The 15006-nt window shown below is 39.0% G+C and overlaps 1 protein-coding gene across 1 annotated transcript in view; it reads left to right on the top strand.

The window, feature by feature from the left end:
• Positions 1-15006, top strand: part of THSD7B (thrombospondin type 1 domain containing 7B) — a 936033-nt gene that overhangs the window by 814432 nt on the left and 106595 nt on the right. Inside the window, exons 15-16 of the mRNA XM_045298904.1 lie at positions 57-190; positions 9199-9349. Coding sequence (XP_045154839.1) covers positions 57-190; positions 9199-9349 — 285 coding nt within the window. The remainder of the gene's footprint in view (positions 1-56; positions 191-9198; positions 9350-15006) is intronic.

Below are 15006 nucleotides of genomic sequence, written 5' to 3'. Positions count from 1 at the left end.
TATATATATATTTCAGACAATTCCTTATTTCTATTTGCCTTTACTTTTCTTGACAGGTGCATGAGGCAGTCCCATGCTACAATGAGTGCAATCAGTATTCCTGGGTTGTAGAACACTGGTCTCCATGTAAAATCAACAATGAGCTGAGGTCCTTGCGGTGTGGAGAGGGCATGCGATCCGGGACGGTCAGGTATGTGCAAATGGAGACATTTCGGGGATGGAAGCAGTGGAACATACAGAGTTTTAAAAGTAAAAACAACCTTGTTGCTTATTTACATGTTCTCTGCTTTTCACATTTTATACTCTGTTTTTGCTCATCTTTGACGGATCCTGACATGCTATTGTTGACCATTAGAATTCCTCAGGGTGGCTACAGCCCTATCACTTCTTACAAATGACTTTCACAGGGAGAGAAGTAACTGTGGGCAGACTATTAACAAACTGCACATGTTTATCTGTGTTATTATTTCCTTTTTAACACAATTATTAGTCGAGTTGATGGGAGTGTTTCTTTGAATGTTGGATATAAATATATTGAAAATATAACTTTTAAGCCCTCCATTTAACTTGGAAACCAATTCTGACAATGCCTACAAAGAGTTGCTATGTATTTTAATAACCAAAAAGCACATCTATGATCAAATTCTAAAAAATGGTGGATTATTTCCCACAGAAGCTGTTTTAAGGTTTTATTTCATAAATAAAACAATGGTACCAAAAGAAAAAACTTGGCCTATAATTGTCAGAATTTCCTATTTAGAAATGATCTGGGAGTAAAAACGAAAAAGTTGCTAACCAACTTAGGATCATAGAGTAGATGCTAAAGACTGAACAAATAAAAAATTTTAATTTTAATGAAATTATTAAAATGTAAAATAAGGAAGAAAAGGCAGTATAGTCAACTGTCCAAGATCATGGGAATAGTGTATGTTATACATGATTTAGGACGCTCCCTTTCAAATAGACAGTGTCCAAATAAGTGTCCCTATTGAATTAATTCTTAAAGTCAGTTCCAAAGCTGTAGCCTAATTATTTATGTGTTCTTTAAATAATAAAAATGAACTTACTTTATTCAGTATATGCCCACTTGACATTCCGTATCCATGTCAAAAAAAATCACCACTAGAAGGGTCAATGATAAAAGCTGCTGGAAAAATTACTAAGGTGTGTCTTATCAGGAAGCTAATCAAGTAGCTAGTAGATAAATTATCTTTATTTCTCTTTATTCACTGCCCCTTTCCTCAAGGACTCGTGTGCTCAGGCTATGCAGATTTTAGACTTCCACCTCTTTCTCCATAAAACTTGTATCTCCTATGTCTTACATCCTCAGAACTTTTAAAAAATTACTGACCAAGCTAGTTTATTGTGAAATATGTAAATGATCGGTGACACCTCACATTTTCCTCCCAGCCAGGCTTCTTCTAGTATTAAAAGAACTCTCAAAACAAAAGGTGAAATGGCAGACTATTGACAATTTCCAAGATGGCAGGCCATTGGCTGAGGTCCTAAAATCAGAAGGTTGATAAGCCTTATGAAAGACCCAGACCTCGCAAAAGCAAACAACCTCCTAGAGTATCCGCGTATATTGGAAGCAGGCCGCATCCCCACGGCTATTAATTGCATTAGGGCTATGATCTGAGTAAAGGTATTGCTTCTACTCTAACCTTATGCCATTATAGATGCTTACAACTGATTGTAATTACATTGTGTTAGGTCAGGTCATCAGTGCTATTAGGTGCTAACAACTAAGCCATTGAAAATTCTAGCCGAGAAGTTTGAGGAGGAGGGCCTTGATATATGGCAATGATACTTGAGCAACTATACAAATGATTATGCAATTGAGAAGCAATATTAGAAACTGACTTGCGAGAGAAATTTTATGAATTGGTCTTGAACACACCAAGTTTAAGGTGGTATTAGGCATTCCACTAGAAGATTATCATCTAGGTCTCAAGGGAGAGGCTGAGAATGGGGATATAAATTTGGGCAAAGCTTGCATATTAATGTGCTATAGATCCATAAGAGGAGAGATTGATCCTTGAGGTACTCTAACATTGATAGATTAGAGGAAAGAGAATGATCCTACAAATGAGTCAGAATGACGAGTCAAAATGAAGAGCCAGTAGAATAGGAGGAAAACTTCCAATAAGGTTTGGGAAGACAAGAAATAATAAATTATCAATTGTTTCACATGTTTCTGAGAAGTTTATTAGGTTGAAATCAGAGATTTGACCCTTGAACTTGGCAATATGGAGTCTTTTGATGTGCCTGACTAGAGAGATCTCTGATAGGATAATAAAACATGTTTGAAATGAGTTCAAGAGTAGGTAATGAGGAGCAAGTGGAGAGATCATAATGTCTTGGGACAGTTGAACAATGAATCTGGGTTGAAATCTGATGAGATGGCAAGACTAGATGACAAAGACAAAGATGGTGTGCTGGGCATGGTCACACTATTCTTTTTTTTAAAACATTTTATTAGGGGCTCACACAACTGTTATCGCAATCCATACACATATCAATTGGGTAAAGTGCACATGTACATCATTCTCAAAACATTTTCTCTCCACCCAAACCCCCGACATTAGGTCCTCATTTTCCCCTCCCTCCCCGCTCCCCTCTCCCTCATGAGCCCTTGATAGTTTATAAATTGCTATTTTGTCATATCTTGCCCTGTCCGACATCTCCCCTCACCCACCTCTCTGTGGTCACAGTATTCTTATTAGGGTACACCCATCTGTTTAAGAGTTTGTTCATGAGTTTGTGATAACCCCTGGAGAAATTTCCGCTTCAATTCTCTGGAAATGGATTATTTTAAGTACCAGTATTCTGGGAAACTGTTAAAAAAGTCCAATGTGGAAGGCAGAGTAATGGTGTCCCGAGGGTATACCCTCCACCACTCATCTGTCAGTTTGTTGGACTGTGGTGGTTTCTGTGCGGCTGTGACGTTGGAAGCTATTTCACTAGTATTTAAAATACCAGTAAGGTCAACCAAAATGAAGAGTTTCCAACAGAGCTTTCTGACTAAGAGCAAACAAGATAGAAATAGGCTGTCACTTCTGAGAAAAGCCACTGAAAATGTTATGCAGAACATAGAAACATTGCCAGACACTGAAAACTTCAGAACAGTATCAGAGTGCCAGAAGATGAGCCCCTCAGATCAGACAGCACTCAAAATATGACAGATAGCGAGCTGCTTTCACAACGTACAGTTGACTCTAAAGACATGAATGGAGTAAAGCCTGCAGGGGTGAAGCTTTTCAGACTCTCATTTGCTGACGGGGCATGACCAAAAGTGATAAGAAAAAGCTGCAAACATCAATTAATAATTGGAACTTGGAATGTACTGAAGTATGAATCTAGGAAAATTGGAGTTGTAATAAATGAAATGGAACTCATAACAATCAGATTTCTAGGTGTTCATGAGCTGAAACGGACTGATATTGGCCTTTTTGAACCTGAAAATCCTATAGTTTACTATACCTGGAATGGCCGATGCAAGAGGACAGGCATTGCATTCATCGTCCAAAAGGACACGTCAAGGTCTACCTTGAAGTACAATGCTCTCTGTGCTAGGACGAAGTCTATCTGCATACAAGGAAATCCAGTCAGAACAACTATTATTCAGATTTATGAACAAGCCATCAAAACTAGTGATGAAGAAATTGAAAAATGTTACCAGTGTCTTCAGTCTGAAATTGATAAGACATGAAATTAAGGTGCATTGATAATCATTGGCTGTTGGAATGCAAATATTGGAGTAATCCTGGCTTACAACAAAGCTAGCAGGATTTCATCTCCCTGTGCCTTTCTGCCAGCCACATTTTTCAAATGATATTTTTGTCTTCCTTTTTTTAACTTAAAAAAAAAAATCATTTTACTGGAGCCTCTTACAGTTATCACAATCCATACATCCATCCATTGTGTCAAGCACATTTGTACATTTTTTGCCATCATCATTCTCAAAACATTTTCTTTCTACTTGAGCCCTTGGTATCAGCTCCTCATTTTTTCTCAACCCTCTCCACCCCCTTCCCTCACAAACCCTTGATAATTTATAAATTATTATTATTATTTTGTTATATCTTACACTGAACGATGTCTCCCTCCCTTCACTCACTTTACTGTTGTCTGTCCCCCAGGGAGGAGGTTATATGTAAATCCGCGTGATCGGTTCCCCCTTTCTACCCCACCTTCCTTCTACCCTCCCAGTATTGCCACTCTCACCACTGGTCCTGAAGGGATCATCTGTCCTGGATTCCCTATGTTTCTAGTTTTGATTACATTGTCCTACCTGGATCATGCTTCACAATCTTCCCTTCTCAAGATCTTTAACTTAGTCACAGACATACAGTCATTTTTGCCATGTAAGCCAGTAGGTTATATCTGTGTTATTGTTATTGCTGTTACTTGCCATTAAATTGGTTCCAACCCATAGTGACCTTATGTGCAACAAACGGACACTGCCCAGTCCTGAGCCATCCTCCAACTGTCCCTGTGCCTTACCCCGTTTTAGCAACCACTGTATCCATGTATCTTGTCTAGGGCCTCCTTCTTTTTCTCTGCCTTTTTAGTTGACCAAGCATGATGTCCTTCAGACACTAGTCTCTCCTGTCATGTCCAAAGTATTTGAGACCAAGTCTTGCTAGCCTTGCCTCTACGATCATTCTGGCTGTACTTCTTTTAAGAGAGATTTGTTTGTTTTCTGGAGACCATAATACTTTCAGTATTCCTCATCAGCACCCTAATGTAAATGTATCAATTCTTTTTCAGTCTTCCTTATCCAATGTCCACCTTTCATGTACATATAGGCAATCGAACATATCATAGCTTGTATAAGGTACATCTTAGTCCTGAAGATAGCGTCGTTTCTTTTCAATATGTTAAAGAGGTCTTGTGCAGCAGATCTGTCCAAGGTAATGTGTTGTGTGATCTCTTGACTGCTCCTTCCTTGAGCATTTGACTCTGGATCTAAGTAAGACAAAATCCTTGACAACTTCAACTTTTTTTTTCCATTTAGCATGCTGTTACCTATTGGTCCAGTCCTGAGGATTTTGGTTTTCTTTACATTGAGCTGTAATCCACACTCAAGGCTACAGTCCTTAAACTTCACCAGCAAGTGCTTTAATTCTTCCTCACTTTCAGCCAGCAAGGTTGTGTCATCTGCATATCACGGGTTGTGACTATGCCTTCCTCTAATCCTGATGCTGTAATAGTCCTATAATCCAACTTCTCTGCTGATTTGCTCAACATACAGATGTAATAATTATGGTGAGAGGTAACAACCCTGATACACACCTGTGTTAGTCTGGGTACTTTAGAGAAAAAAATCCACAGAAACTCATGTATAAGAGAGAGTGTTATGTAAAGGCTAAGTGCACATCAAGAAAACATCCCAACCCAGTGCTGCCCAAGCCCACATGTCCAACCTCAACCCATTAACCTATATGTCCAACACCAGTCCACAAAGTCCTCTTCTACCTCACAAAACACATGCAATGATGCTGACTGCAGGAGGAAAACCGAGTCAGTGAACATGTAAACATCTCAGTTCTGGCAGGGGCCTCCACACGGCTGCTCCAGCACCCAGGACTGCATTAGGGTAGGTCCATGTGGCTTCTCCTCAGGGATGTCTTGCAGGATGTCAGCCTTGCAAGCTGAAGCTGGGGACTGGCTAAGGCAGCTGCACCTTGGTCCGATTGCCATTAGAAAGCAAGAGATCCGAGAACGAGAAAGGCGAGGCTCACTGAGCCATTTGTCTCTCCGCCCTTCAATTAACTCACATGTGTTTATCGGCCAGGTTGACACAATAAACTGACTACCTCAATGCACCCCTTGCCATTCTGTCACCTGTACATAATCAGGGATAAATGGCTTAGTGAGCCTCACCTTTCTGGTTCTCAGGTCTCTTGCTTTCTGATGGTTGGACCAGGGTGCAGCTGCCTTAGCCAGTTCCCTGCTTCAGCTGGTGCAAGGCTCACTTCCTGCAAGACATCCCTGAGGAGAAGCCACATGGACCTTCCCCAATTTAGCCCTGGGTGCTGGAGCAGCTGTGTGGAGACCCCTGCCAGCGCTGAGATGTTTACACATTCACTGACTCGCCTTTCCTCCTGCAGTCAGAATCATTGCATCTCTTTTGTGAGATGGAGGAGGACTTTGTGGATTGGTGTTGGACATATGGGCTAATGGGTTAATGTCTGACTTATGGGCTTGGACAGCCCTGGATTGGGATATTTTCTTGATGCGCACTTAATCTTGACATTAAACTCTCTCTTATACATGAGATTCTGTGGATTTTTTCTCTCTAAAATACCCAGACTAACACACACCTTTCCTGATTTTAAACCATGCTGTATTCCTTTGTTCCCATAGCTGCCTCTTGGTCCATGCACAGGTTCCGTGTAAGCATACTGAAGATTTCTCATTCTTCTCAGGGCTATCCTGTAGATTTTTTCTGACCCACACAGTAAAATGCCTTGGCATAGGCAACTGAAACACAAGTAAACATCTCTCTGGTATTTTCTGCTTTCAGTCAAGATCTATCAGAGATCAGCAATGCTATCCCTTGTTCCACGTCTTCTTCTGAGTCAGGCCTGCATCTCTGGCAGTTCCCTGACATTGTAGTGCTGCAACTGTTGTTGGATGACCTTCAGCCTTCAGATATCTGTCATTTTATTTTTGACAACTTCCAATTTTACTAGATTCATACTATTTACATTCTACATTCTGATTACTAATGGATTTTAACAGCTATTTCTTCTTTTGAGTCATGTGCCATGAGCAAATTAAGGTGCCCGGAGCTTTATCCCATCCATGTTATTAAATCAATTCTACTTTATGGTGGCAGCTCTTCTCCAATGATAGTCTGAGTGCTCTCCAACCCGAGGAGTTCATCGTCTAGCACTGTACCTGGAAGATACAGTAGCAGACAGTGTTTTGCTATTATCCATAACATTTTCAGTACTAACCCCTCAGAAGTGGACAGCCTATTCCTTCTTTGTAGTCTGCAAGCTGTACTGAAACCTGTTCACCATGGATGACTCTGCTGGTATTTGAAATATTAGTGGCATAGCTTCCAGCATCACAGCAACATGGAAACCACCAGAAAACAGCAAAATGACTGATAAGTGGGATCCAGTAACCTATTCAAAAACCAAACGCATTGCCATTGAGTGGATTCTGAGGAGTTATATAAATACAGAGAAATCCAAAAACTTGTTCACATTGTGAACAGAGTTCACAGCCCAGAGTTCAAGAAGCAGAAATTTACCAGCACCTCCTAAACTCCTATCAGTTACTAACATTCTTAACAATAGTAGCCATTTTTTTCTGACACAACAGATTATTATCCTTTTGAACTTTATATAAAGTAGAATAAAATGGCATATGCTTTCTGTGTTTAGCTCCTTTTGCTCAACATACTTTTGAGAATTTCATCCTTGTTATTTCTGTAACAGAAGCTGATTGATTCTCATTAGCATATAATACTCAATTGAGTTAATTATCCATAATATTCTTACCCAATCCTTGGGGAGGGAGGCATTTATTTATGTATATATATTTTTAAACAGGTCAGAACATGGTTTTATTCTTTTTTTCCCCAACTGAACAGTTCAGTCGTTTAAACACATCAAGGAGGAATCGTATGATCACCACTACATTCATCCTAGAGCATCCCCGACCCCCACCCCCAGGGTTGATTCACCCCTAAAATGGGTTGTGCAATCACGATCAGCTCCAGTGCTCCCTCCCCAGTCCTGCCTTCATTGTTTTCTCCCAAACTCCCCTTGGTTTTAATGTTGGTGATTATTCATTATGCTATGAATATTTTCATTTGGCTATTTTGGTACACATTTTTGTACTTTTTCTTGCATGCACAAATAGAAGAGGAATTATACTGCCAAAAATACTTTGAAGTAATTTATTCTCTAGCCAGCAAAATGAAAGAGTTGAAACTGTTCCATATCTTTGCCAATCCTTGGGTTTCCCTCCACATATTTTAAAATATCTATTCTGGAATATATATGGTAATTCCATCTTTTGACTCTAATTTCACTGAATCTTCATTCAACAATATATTTTTTCTAGTTTTGCTTTCTCCAGCACTTATATCAAAACAATATAGAGTAGTTCAAATAACTAGAATATGTACCTCTACTCTAAGCTTAGTTACTCCTTGAAAATACTTGCTTTTTCCCTTTAGTTTACAACAACAAAACCTCTTACATTAATCCAATATGTATCAAATTACATTTTTCTCTGACATTTAATTAGTTGGTCAAAGATTAGTAAAGTTTGGAGGGGATGAGATGGAAATGTGGGGAGTTCCAAAAGAGTTGCAGACATGTGAAAGCACAGACTACTACAAAATAATGGATTTATTCAAAGAAACAGATTAAGTACTAGTTGTAGTCAGGGTTCTCTAGAGTTAAAAAAACATATTCATATACAGAGATTTATCTCAAGGAAATAACTCACACAGTTGTAGAGACTGGCAAGTTTCTGGTCCTTGGTTCAGATGTCAGGCTGGAGACTTCTCCTGACTCACATAGCTATTGGAACTGATGAACCCAACAGCAACAGATCAGAAGGCAACTTCTGGCTACAGGAGCAAATGAATCCATGTTTGGTGGATACCACTCTCAGGATCAGCAAGCAATATGACAAACTGAAGGCTCAAGATCCAATAAATTGGACGCTGGCCATGCTCCCAAGGAAATCCTCATTCAATTGATTGATTGCACAAAAAAGATCTCATCATGTTGGGTTTACACTATGCGAGATCTCATCATGGAAGACAACTGCATCTTAACCGCCAAACCAATGAGACTCCTGAAATAGGCAAGGTGAAGCACAGCCTTATCACAGAGGTTTCTGAATTTTATACAGTAAAAGGAAATCTCATTGACTGTTGTATTTAGTAATATTAAGAGTCTCTTTAAATTCAGTGTTCTTAAATACCAACAATTGTTTCTACATTTATTACTCACTTCTGCTGTGTTGAATAAGCAGTTTTACAGAGTTTATAACTCAATACAAGTTGACTCCTCAAGGAATAAATTTTTGTCCCTGGTTGCTCTACTATCTGTATTTTCTTTTTAAGTTATCATCAAAGGATAAGTAATTATGCCACAATATAACTAAGATTACTTTCGACGGTTTTAAGTAATCGCCTTATGTTGGAATCTTGCCTGACAGGTGTGCGAATACTGCTGACATGGAAGGTGGAACCGTGGACAATATCCTGTGCAGCCAGCATGACAAACCCCCAGACACTCAATCCTGCTCTCTGCTATGCCCCAATGAATGTGTCATGTCTAACTGGGGTCCATGGAGCAAATGCCCACAGGTAATTTCTCTTCCATAGATAATTTATGCTGTTTAGATACTACGGTACTACTTCAGTTGCTCACCATATACTCACAATGCTGCTCTCGGGAATATTTATTAGTGTTCTTAGGTACTATTGTTTCCATTCTGAATCACAGTAGGACTATGTACAACAGAAGGAAAGACCACCTGGTCCTCCGCCGTCCTCACAATTGTTCATATATTTGAACCCACTGTTACAGTCACTGTGTCAATCATCTTGCATGAGATCGTCCTCTTTTTTGCTGCCCCATTACTTTTACCAAACTCAATGTCTGTTTCCAGGGACTGATCTCTCCTGATAACGCGCCTGGAGTAGCTTAGACAAAATCTCTGCATGCTTGCTTTGAAGGAGAATTCCTGGTACACTTCCAAGAAGGATTCGTTTGTTTTATTTTGCAGTACATGATCCTTTCAATATTCTTCATCACAACATAATTCAAATGCATTGATTCTTCTTCAGTTTTCTTTATTCAGTGATCAAATTTCACATGCATATGAAGTGATTGAAAATACCATGGCTTGGGTCTGGTACTAGTAGCACAGGGAAAACAAAACAAAAAAAACCTTTTTATTGAGGAGGCACACACACGCACACACACAAATTCAACAAGGGATGCTGGACATTTAAAAAATGCCCTGGCCTTGCTCAATTCTAGGCTTTAATCATAGTAAGATGAACAAGGAAAATGAGCCTATAATAATTATCATATAGAATTCAACTGCACAACCATTTTCAAAGGTGCTTTCTTTAGTAACAAATACTTCTTTTTTAAGTTTTATTGTCATTTCACCCACAGATCACACAATTCAATTGTTCAGTCAAGAAGAGTTGTACAATAATTACCACAATCCATTTTTGAACATTTTCTTCTTGTACTCATTGTTATTAGTATAAATTTGTAATTATCGCAAAAATATTTGCATAACAAACATTCTCCAACTTGACAACTACATGTTTAACTCAGTTTAAACATGTAGTTTTAGAGCCCTTGATTATACTCTTGTGTTGTGCAATCATTATTGATATCCTTTTCCTAACTCTCCCACCACCGTGAACATGAACTCACTGTCCCTGAGCGAGCATCTTCTTCCTTCTCCCATCGTAGCCATCAGTCGAGTTAGGGTAACTGTTCTTATTATACTGTTCTGCCGTGCTTTCATTGTTACACCTTTACACGTTATAGCCAACTGAAGCATCAATCATGTCTTAGTAACTCAATGCCACCGTGTAATCTAGCTCCTGTCCGTGTTGATAGGCCTTCTGCTCTTTTCCCAAAGATGCAGGGTCCTCGTGCCCTGCTTCCTTCTCTTCCAAAGCTTTCACATGGAAGGGTGATTTTTAAAACAAAGCAAGTTATTTTTAGCTCTAAATAATTTGCTTCATGTCATGACTGAGTAATATATTTATATTTAAAAAAAACATTTTATTGGTTAATTGGATGAGGATTTGTAAAGAAAATTAGTTTTCCCCTCAATAATTCATACATATTTACAATCCCCATAATGTAACCAGCAGCATTCCATGTCTGCTTGGTTTCTAATCTGGCATGGAATGAGAAGGATGCTCCTTGAAGTATTTTTGCGCCTTCCAAGTTGCATAACAAAAATACCAATGACAACACAACCTCTTTTATTGAATCTCTGTTATATAGCCACATAGGGGCTAAAAACTATATATAATTATATATCTCGATAACTCTAAATGTTACAAGGCACAATCCTGTGATTCCATGATCTCTTAGCTCTGTCTAAACATAGTGGTTTTGCCCTGTCTAGACACCATGCTGATCTTTAAAGTGAGACTTCAAAATGAAAAAAAAAAAATCGCAGAGTGTCCAAGTGATTTTTCCCTATCACTTAAATGGCATAATGTGTAATGAATTGCATAGCACCCCAGCATCACAGGAGATAAAATAGTAGTACAGTGAACCCTAGTTTATCGTGGTTAATCGGTTCTAGACCCTACCGTGATAAATGAAATTCCGCGAAGTAGGATTCCTTATTTGTAAATCAAATATTTTCTTAGTTAGAGCATAGAGGACATGAAAAAACACCCTTTAGTCACCATTACACTCTTATTACCCAATTTATTAAACAAAAAAGGGAAAATACAGTAAAACATTTTGGACGTTACAATTATCATTTATTATTTATTATATTATTTATGGCATCAAGTGTGTACAGTATGAGCCAATCAGTGGCAGTAATGACAGAGCATGCACTGTTATGCAAAAACCGCGATAGAGTGAAGCCGCAGAAGTCGAAGCGAGAAGTGGCGAGGGTTCACTGTACTTGATTGTAAGATAACGTAGAAATTGGCTCTTATCTTACATTTATAATGGATTTGAGTGGAGTCACGCTTTGCAATGAGAACACACATACAAAAGGGACAACCGAAAGATAGGATGCAGGTGTCACTGTGGATAGACACACGAGGGCCCTGGATGGTATTAAGGGCAGTTTTAATACTCTTCCTGTCACGTCGCCTGAATCTTGTGCCAGGATTACACAAAAGGACAATTCACAATTGGAAGGTTTACAAAGAAGCATTAACATATCAGCCAAGTTATTCATAGATGGGAGGGGAGGATGAGGCTGGGAACATGAAGTAACTGATAAGTTTACACACTGCTGCCTTCTGCAGCTTTAGTCAGGGAACGGGAACTAATTGTCTGTTCATCACAGGTAGAGAGGTAGCTCCCATGGAAGAGGCATTCTCCCACGGGCCAGGAGCTGGGGAAGGTGGTAGTCTTGTCCTGTTTGGCTACGAAGCAAATATATTTCCCCCCAACTTGATGATGATGATGATCATGATGATGATGATCATTATAGTTAAGGTAGAAAGATGAATCACTGTGCCTGATGTTTAATTCATACTTCAATGTGGAGTGTTTTGGGTTTTGTTGGTTTGTTTTCAGAAAAGGAAAGCAATTACTATTTTATAATCCTTCTCCATACCATTTGCTAGATTTTGAACTGTAAATATTGGCCAGTATTTTAGCAAATTATGCTTTGATTATGACATACAGAAGCCTCGTTTTTATTTTTCTTCCCAGGGAAGCGTTTTAAGAGCTCATAAAATTATCAAACAAAGAAAACCCGAAAAACAAAAACTCAGGATATTTCTGAGACAATATTATATTTTGTATATGTTCAACATATTCCAACATTTATATTTTGATTTAGCTATAAAAACTAATGTAAAACAAGTTTAACAAAGTATTTAACTTAATAAGCGGGCAACTTTTCTAGTTCTTTGAAAAGATATTTAAGAAAGCAGTTGATCAGTTAAAACTAGTCTGAATTTCAAGTGTGTGCCTGCACTCTGAAGTCAAAGATATGTCACAAAAAATCACTACCACTGAGGAGCACACAGTCTTCATTCCCCTTTAAAAAATATACTTTATAGGTATGGGAAAGGATTCACTGGCCAACTAGCCGCGCTTATTAGTCACACAGTGTTCACTACATAAATTAGATTAATTGAATCATTCTTCATATTTTACATCAGTGGTTCTCAGACTAACACACAGAAAAGTCATTTGGGAAGTGTGTTGGTCCCATCCCAGAAATTTGAACTCAACAGGTCTGATTTGGGGCCCATGAATTTGCATTTCTACCAAGTTTCAGGTGATGTGATTCTGCTACTCCTGAAACACCTTTGATTCACAAGGATCTGGGTCATGAGATCCTACTCTATTCTTTTAAAATATCAATTTAATTATACTCATTTAGTAAGCATGTAATATGTATATAACAGCATGTGGAACATTAGCTGACATTTCCAGATGCTGATCATGTGTCAGGAAATGTGCATAAGGCTTTCATTTATCATCACATTTCATCTTTACAATGATATAACCAAATTCTCTGCCACCAAGTCAATGCTGACTCATAGCGACCCCCTGTGGGTTTCTGAGATTGAAAGTCCGGTCTGTCTCTCACAGAGCTGCTGTTGGTTTCAAACTGCCAACCGTGCAGTTGGCAGCCAAACACGTAACCACTACACCCCTGGACACCCAATACTATGAAATAGTTACTACTATTTCCCCAATGAATAGATGAGTAATTGGAGTTAAGAAGAGGTTTGGTTACCTGTTGTTTTCAAAGAGCTAGTAAGCACAGTGAGTTGAGGATTAGAAAAGGCATACAGCAGGGTTGTAGTCTTTCAGTTTACTTAAGCCTAGCAATCTGGATGCCTAGCAAGCAGTCAGAGAAGATGGACTACATGAAGAGGAATACAGCATCAGAGTTCAAGGAAGACACAAAAAGAAGACCAAAGCGGAGATGGAGCATTTGAGTGGAGATGCTAGTCAAGAATATGGAAGACACTGTGGATATCAGAAGATTGAACAAATCTGCCATAGAAGAAATGCACCTGGGATGTTCCTTAGCAGCAGGGATGGCTAGATTTCAGCTCACTTACTACAATCACATCATCAGAGAAAACTAACTGGTATAAAAGGATATCATGTTTGATTAAGTACAGAATCAATCAAACAAGGAAAACCCTCAAAGAGATTGATTGACTTAGTAATAACAACAACAAAGACTCAAACATATTGAAGATTTTATTGAGTGTGATTGCACACCATAACAATTCTACATCCTCCTTTGGTCAGGAGATGTGGAGTTTTAAAAGCTCGTGAATGACCACTGAAGATTTAAGTTGTAATCACTGGTCCATCTCTGTCAATAGCAAAGAAGAGTGAAGAAAATCAAACTCACATGGGACTAATTGGCAGTGCAAACCTCAGCATCCAGGAGCCTGAAACCAAAGAACAAGATGATGCTCAGCTACCCCTGGTCACTGCCCTGAGAGGGATCATAAAAGAAGTTCCTGGGTAGAGTAGGTAAAAAATGAGGAACAAAACTCAAAATCAAAATAAAACCAGGTTCACTAGTCTGATAGAGATGGTGGAAACCCTGAGAGGATGCTCTTTAATCATCCTTTGTAGTAGTTACATAATCTCATGTCAACTTGAGGGTATTGAATGAAGGGGTGGAGTCTAGCCTGTCAATCAGGTCACAGCCTGATGATGCCTCCTTGTGGGCATGGACTTCTCATGAGACTTCTGGGAACTTCTCTCGCTCTACTTCACCTTCCTAGTGAGGAGTTACACTCAGAGAGCTGGAGGAGCCGCAGGGAGACCCACACCAGCAATGAGATGCTTCCACCGGTCTTGTATCCACAAGACTTTTCACCCTGCAGCCTGTGATCTTCCTGTACTTGGTATCATTGCATGTGCTGCATGATTCTAAAGAGAATTTTATGGACTATGATCAAACATATGGGTTAATATCATACTTATGAACATGATCTGGCCTGGCCTGGGATGTTTTCTTAATATACAATTGCTTTTTGATTTAAAGCTCTCTGTTTCACATATATGAGAGTCTCAGGATTTGTTTCTCTAGTCAACCTGGCCTAACACACCCTTTGAGCCTGGAACTGAACTTAAACCTATGGCTCAACTGTCAACCAAATAATAAAAATGTCTATAAGATGAACAGTAATATCAGAAAGTTGTTGTTAAGTGCTACAAACTGGGTTCCAAATAGTGGCCTCGTGTACAACAGAATGAGACACTGTCTGGTCCTACACCATCCCTATAATTGTTATCTTTTAGCCTA

This window comes from Echinops telfairi, unplaced genomic scaffold (assembly GCF_000313985.2).
Source record: "Echinops telfairi isolate 266 unplaced genomic scaffold, ASM31398v2 ScPeMD7_4;HRSCAF=17, whole genome shotgun sequence".
Classification (NCBI taxonomy): Eukaryota; Metazoa; Chordata; class Mammalia; order Afrosoricida; family Tenrecidae; genus Echinops; species Echinops telfairi.
This window is presented reverse-complemented; position numbering and strand designations above follow the sequence as displayed.